Source organism: Etheostoma spectabile, chromosome 2 (genome assembly GCF_008692095.1).
Source record: "Etheostoma spectabile isolate EspeVRDwgs_2016 chromosome 2, UIUC_Espe_1.0, whole genome shotgun sequence".
Taxonomy (NCBI): Eukaryota; Metazoa; Chordata; class Actinopteri; order Perciformes; family Percidae; genus Etheostoma; species Etheostoma spectabile.
In genome coordinates this window covers 14,522,361-14,529,675 of record NC_045734.1, presented here as the reverse complement: position 1 = coordinate 14,529,675, position 7,315 = coordinate 14,522,361, and the positions used below count along the sequence as shown (strand labels likewise).

At 43.4% G+C, this 7,315-nt stretch overlaps 1 protein-coding gene across 6 annotated transcripts in view; it reads left to right on the top strand.

The window, feature by feature from the left end:
* tbc1d1 (TBC1 (tre-2/USP6, BUB2, cdc16) domain family, member 1) overlaps window positions 1-7,315 on the top strand; it is a 67,219-nt gene that overhangs the window by 24,710 nt on the left and 35,194 nt on the right. For all 6 annotated transcript variants that reach the window (XM_032543353.1, XM_032543360.1, XM_032543369.1 and 3 more), the window contains one exon: window positions 5,645-6,235. In XM_032543353.1, the coding sequence (XP_032399244.1) occupies window positions 5,645-6,235 (591 nt within the window). The remainder of the gene's footprint in view (window positions 1-5,644; window positions 6,236-7,315) is intronic.

The window sequence follows — 7,315 nt, the reverse complement described above, 5'->3', positions numbered from 1 at the left end:
CTTCCCTTTCCGAGCCACATCAACCAGCTCCGACTGGGGGATCCCGAGGCGTTCCCAGGCCAGGTTGGAGATGTAATCTTCCACCTAGTCGTGGGTCTTCCGAGGCCTCCTCCCAGTTGGACGTGCCTGGAACACCTCCTAGGGAGGCGCCAGGAAGCATCCTTACCAGATGCCCGAACCACCTCAACTGGCTCCTTTCAACGCGAAGGAGCAGCGGCTCTACTCCGAGGTCCCTCGGATGACTGAGCTTCTCACCCTATCTCTAAGGGAGAGCGCAGCCACCTCCTGAGGAAACCCATTTCGGCCGCTTGTACCCTTGATTCCTCCTTCGGTCATGACCCAGCCTCATGACATAGGTAGGGTAGGAACGAAAATTGCCCGGTAGATCGAGAGCTTTGCCTTCTGGCTCAGCTCTCTTTTCGTCACAAGGTGCGATAAACGGAATGTAATACCGCACCGCTGCTCCGATTCTCCGACCAATCTAGCTCCATGGTCCCCTCACTTGCGAACAAGACCCCAAGGTATTTAAACTCCTTCACTGAGGGAGGACTCAATCCCTACCTGGAGAAGACACTCCATCAGTATCCTGTTGAGAACATGGCCTCAGATTAGAGGTGCTGATCCTCATCCCAGCCGCTTCACACTGGCTGCGAACCGATCCAGTGAGTGCTGAAGGTCACAGACCGATGATGCCATCAGGACCACATCATCTGCAAAAAGCAGCGATGAGATCCCAGCCCACCGAACTGCAACCCCTCCCCGCCTACGCCTCGATATCCTGTCCATATATATTACAAACAGGATTGGTGACAAAGCGCAGCCTGGCGGAGGCCAACCCTCTCCTGGAACGAGTCCGACTTACGCCGAGAACCCGGACACAGCTCTCGCTTGGTCATACAGAGATTGGATGGCCTGAGAAGGGACCCCCTCACCCCATATTCCCGCAGCAACTCCCACAATTTCTCTCCAGGGGACCGGTCATACGCCTTCTCCAGATCCACAAACACATGTAGACTGGTGGGCTCACTCCCAGGCCCCCAGGATCCTTGCGAGAGAGTGTGTGATCAAGCGATCATTTAAATGAGTCATTCCATTCATAGAACATTCTGGTTTTTGTTGCAAAGCCAATCTACCGCTCCGTAAACCAACATCTATCATGTGCCAGTCAGAGTGTTCCCTGCACCGCGGTGCAGCTTAGTTTCTAGATGTAGACAAGTCACAGAGGACAGATAGCAGTTGTTGTACGTCGGTCACAAGGTTTACCAGTTTTCCAGTAAACAACATTTTGTCATCTGTGGTTTTTCAGACAACAGCAGTGACAGTGTAGTTAGTGTCTGTTAGCTCACAGGGCTTAGGGTGTGACGAATTCCTAGGTTGCACCGGTGCACCCAATGCTTCGCATCCGCTGCCTCTCCCACAACAGGAAGTAACGTCGTTTATATCGAAATGGTTTAAGTTTGGCGTACATGACCCATTTCTTCTGTAAAGCCGTGTCTGTGTTTGGATCTTCCTCTTACTCTCTGCACAGCCCCGCCCCTATTCACTCACACACGACTCCCCAGCAAAGAGACACAACAGTGAAAGTGGCAGTCCACACTTCTGACAACTGTCCACAGTTGTTATTAACACAGCGTTATCTAAGTATGAGAGACAAACCTGCATTGTACCAGCGTTTCCTGGTAACTTGCTAGTGCGGCGGCCACGAAACACAAAAACAAACACGAAGAAGTTATTGAATGCAACTCATTTCAGTTCGTAAGTATATACAGTGGGGTAAAAAGTATTAGTTAACCACTGATTGTGCAAGACCACCGATAATCTCCCTTGATCTGGGGCTCCATGCAAGGTCTCATCCCGGGGTCAAAATTATCAAGGTGAGCAAAAGAAAAAAAAAAGTATTTTAGGGTCCTGGAGTGGCCTAGCCAGTCTCCAGACCTCAACCCCACAGAATGTTTTTGGAGGGAGTTGAAAGTCTGTTGCATAGCGACAGCTCCAAAACATCTCTGCTCTAGAACAGGGGTTCCCAAAACTTTCAGCCCGCGACCCCCAAAGTAACGGTGCAAGTGACTCGCGACCCCCCCCCCCCCCCCCCACTATAAACATTGCGCGCACCGCGCACGCACTACAGGCGTATCCAAACATGGATATTGACAACACAAAATAACACAACAGCCATGACATTATTCTACAGTAATTTACTCATTACTTTAATTTGAACTTAATCTCACCTAATGAGGTGGATGTGCAGTATGTTTGGAGCACAGCAATTTAAAAAGCCTATATTTTAATTTAAAATAGTTTTTATTTACATTACCACTAGGCCAAAAAAAGAAAAAATCCCTTTTACCTATTTCGGCCTTACAGTATTCGGCATTTCGTGGTGTGGTTTAATCGGTCTGGAGTAACAACTGTGGGCATCAGCGATGGGCCGAAGGTAAAGCCCGGGTTGGTAACGCTGCTACCACACATGAGTACGGCGTGGATGGACTCCGTTCTGGACCAGGAGGCAGCGCCGGGCGCTCGCTCTGGGAAGGAGCGGGACACGGAGCTAGATGGGCGGGCTGCCTACGTGTTTATACAACTTATACATCCTCAAACTGCCTGGAATCACCACATCCTCTCCAAGGAGGGCCAGCAGGGACATTGTCTGGTGGAAGTTCAGGCAAGCAATGGCAGAGGAGCTGAGACACGAGTTTAGAGGAGGAAAGGGAGCGGGGCGCGGTCCGAACCCGGGGTGGGGGGGACGCGGTCCGAGGAGCAATGCGCACCACGGCAGACACCAACACGGAGGCAGTGACAGGTTAGGTTAGGTTATAAAGTTCAAAGAAAAAATTTTAGGTGTTATTGCATGTTTCATACCATATTTTCAGATGTGAATGGATAAACGTTTTAACTATGCCATGTTATGAGTTATTGAAGCACTGGGCAACTCAAGTGTATAATTAAACACGTTAAATTGAACATTTGGTGTTATTCATTTTTCTAAAGATATCCTAACACAGTACCTGCATTAAAATTGCAATTAGGTGTTTATCATGACAGAGATTAGAGTTTAGATGGTTCCAGTACTTTGGAATCCGGTAGTTGTAGTGTTAAGTTGGAGACGCATCGGAAAGAAAGAAAATCAAAACAGCTGTCCCTTTTATTTAGTTGCTTGGTTTTATTAATTGATCCACTAGTTTTATCTTGTGTTAAAATCATGGCTAAAATGGTATTTTAATCGTTTTTAAATTTTTATTTATTTCTGGAAATCAACTCGCGACCCCCCCTCTCTGGCTCGGGGGGGTCGCGACCCCCACTTCGGGAATCACTGCTTAGAAGAGATCTGAATAGAAGAAATGGGCCAAAATACTAGTACAGTGTATGCAACCTGGTGGAGAGTAAAGGAAACACATTTGGGGTCCCCTACTGGAGCTGCTGTCCCCGCGACCCGATACCGGATAAGCGGATGAGGATGGATGGATGGATTGATCACACACATTTGATCGTGGGAAGCCAAAATTGTGATCGTAATTAAAATTTGATAAATTATGCAGCCCTACATTCTTATGCTCCTGCTTGTTTGTCTTTAAATCTGGAACAGGAAATCCTCTTACTTAGTCATGGAAAGAGTGGTTACAGAAAATAATTTTTGTGTGAATGAGAGCCCTGAGCCCCTGTTCATTTATTTTAGGCTTTCCTCATTTAACCCTCAATATCCACTTATCTGCAGACCAGCCCAGGTTAATAAGAATAGCAACACATCTGCATCACAAAACTAAGAAAAAATCTTCTTGCAGAACATTTGGATTAAATGGAAGTGATTTGCATTAGATTTTTGTTTTGGATCATCTCCAAGTTTAAAGAATATATGTTCTAGCCAGGGAATGCTTTTTTTCTTACAGAGCATTGATAGGAATAATGATGAATAGCCCCGTCTGGACATTAATACCCAGGAAGCCGGACAAGAGCAACAAGGCATTTGCTGCTGCTCTGCTCTTTCTGTTTTTGTTTTTTTAACCAGACAGGCTTGCATCTATTAAGTATGAAAATTAGTGTTTACATAGATTATATAAACTACATTTACAGCCAAGTAATACAAAATCAGTATAACAGTACACATAATCTTTATTGCAATTTCCTAAATAAAGTTTATGGATGGCAGTGAGTGTGTATACTTGCTTAAAAGAACGTTTTCAACTCGGCATGCTCCATTTTTCTATAACGAACTGCTGCATCCTGACTGCTGTATCCATTTGGGATTTCCACCGGAGACACAGTGTTTGGAAGGTCAGAAAGAATGAGCTGTGGTCCTCGCTACTGTTATGCAACTACAATTGTTGATACAAATGGGGAGTTGATATTAAAAGACATGTTTAGCTGTCTTTATTACATAAAAGTTAACGTGGTGAACTAACATTGCTGATTTTGTCCTACTGCTTATTCCTTTAATGTATCCCAAGATGAAAGAGACTAACTGAGCCTTTCCCTAAAACAATGCAAGTTACATCTAATATTCCCTTGACATTGAAACTTTTAACTTTAATTGATTTACGCGAAGTGAAGCAATCAGCGTTAAAAAAAAAATGCACCTCTTTTTTGTCCAAGTGCAGAGTCCAAAAAGTAGGTAATATCTGTTTCACAATGACTCGCAACACTGTAGAATGATTGTTCTGCAAGAACACTTGACAGGTTAACTGGTTAGTGTGTAGAAGATGCGTTTTGGAGCATTTGAGTTAATCATATTTCTGCTCTCCGTTTCTTTGTCAGTTGCATTTGGAGTCTCTGTTACAATTTGTATGTGTGTGTGTGTGTGTGTGTGTGCTGGTGTCTATCCTTGTTTGAGTATGCATTTGTATGTTAATGCCACATTGTTAAGTATGTGTGGATGATGAAAATGGTCACGTTTCATGGATCTTCGGAGCAGACCAGGAATAGATAGATCCATTTTGGAAAGGTCGGTCTGTCACTCTCTCTTTCACGCACACACATACATAAACAATGGCGCGCTAAAAACGTTTAGCTTGCACACAAAAATCCAAAATGGGCACAAAGCAAATACATCAAGATGAGGATACTGGTAAACATTCAGCTTTAAATAGATTTATGAGAAATAAAAGTAGACATTACAAAGAAAAAACAGGTAACCAGAGTTTGTTGAGCGAGAGTAAAGAGGGAAAAAAAGGACGGAGGGGTCAGGAGAAAGAAAAGAAGGGATCAAATAAAGGGAAAATGAGTACAAAGCCTTCTTTGAGACTAAAGGTCCCAATTTGGCTTCTTTTCGACACAGGAAGACGTCACAAGGGCTGCTCTATTTCAGGGAACCATTACACACATTACACCATGTTAGCTCATAGTGGGGTGTGGCATCTAGGCTACATTGATAAAAAGGTTTAATCTGCGGTTCATGTAGTATGTATCGGCTGTTTATTTTTATGTTTACCTACCCTTAGTACTGTAGGCAGCCACCTCTTTATGAGCACCCAGTCAAATACCACCTATAGAAAGGGAGAGGGCAGTTAAGTTTGGAGACATTCCCTTTGTTTGGGAATAAAGACAGATTGGCTGCGGTTTCTGGTGTAGTATCACCATTACTTTAGATAATTACAAAAAAATGTATTACAGTAGTTATAAAGTTCTTATCTCCAACTTGCTACCCCTCCAGGTTCCTGAGATCATCAGTACGTTGAGACAAGCTGGCAAGAGCTCTGCACGCAATGATGACATCACCACTATTTCCAACAAAACTTCCACTGGAGGCAGTGATTCCTCTGAAAAATGCTTTTCCTCTTTCTCCACAATGACAACCTCCGCAGCACCCTCTGCAGCTGTGTCTCCGACAGCCTTTTCCAAGAAGTTTGAGGTGCTGTTCTGCGGCCGTGTGAGTGTTGCTCACAAGAAAGCCCCTCCGGCCTTGATTGATGAGTGCATCGAGAAGTTTAGCCAGTTGCATGGCTCAGGGACGAGCAGTAAAGAAGGAAATAGTGGGGGATTGGTGGGTGGACTGAGGAGGGTATTAGCCTTTCAATCCAATGGACTTGAGAGTAGTGGCAATGGTAATGGTGCTGCAAGGAGCCCAACCACTGGGAAGCATCCTGTCCTGTTTAAAAGAGACCCCAGCTTTCCCTGTCTGCAGGCCTTGGATGAGAATGGACTCTCTCCTGAGATCTCTCACACCAACACTACAGACTCACACACCCACTCTGCTGGAATACAGCCCACCAGCCTGCAGGAGAACAGGACCATGCTGTTTACGGTAATTTTCATAAATGAATTACGCACACACAAGTAATAGTAAGTAATGCTCTGTTAAATTTGTATACTCTTTAATTGTTAGAACCCATTACAATAACTGCTTTTCAAGAATCAAACTAAGTCTTGATAACTATATCTGTCTTCGAGATATACGTGTGCCAATTGTTGGGAAAATACACACTGTACAGTATATACATTACTGCATTCACATCAGTCTTTAAGACATTGTCCACAAAGATATACAATATGGAACTGTCAAATCACGCAAACACTCTTCAGTGTCTTTGTTGAAAATACGCAAGAGAATTTTCTAGTGCTGAAAAGAGCAATTTTTGATTCCCTAAATAACAAGTGCTCATACTCATTCACTCATAAATGACAGATAGGAAGCGAACAAAAGAGAGAAAAGAATATAAATCCCCTAATGACTCAGCAAGAGCAAATGATGGCTGCTTCTCAAAATGAGCTCAGTCATGCTCCCCTTACTCACCTTTATGTGACCTCAGTGACCTGCTGCCAACAGTCCTCCTGTTTGTCCTCTAGACAGGAAATGATGACCACGGGCACAGGAACCACTGGGGCCTGTTGCTGTCCCTTACAGCAAATACATAGCACAGCAGACATATTATTGACACTGATGATACATCCTGCTGCTGATATGGGAAGTAGATCGTTCTATCTCATTCTAGTAACATCATCACCTAAATTATGAAGACACTAGAGCCCGACCAATAATGGATTTTTAAGGCCAATACCAATACAAATATTTACTTATGAGTTTTCACTAAAATAATGATAATAATTTGTTTATAATAATTTGTCACAACAGAACAGAGGAACATCAAAATATAATAAAGTTCTGATTAATAAAATGTATTAAAATACAAACTTAGGATATGAAACTTAAAGTCCTTTGAACAAAAACACAACAACAACAAAATCAGTGTTGCCAACAGGGACGTTGTAGAGTGCCTTCTGGTGGACAAAGTTATGCAACAACATTGCTCAAAACTTTGATAGTCCGTTTTTATTTTTTAAATATTAATTTATCAGAATCTAAAAACAAATATATATATATATA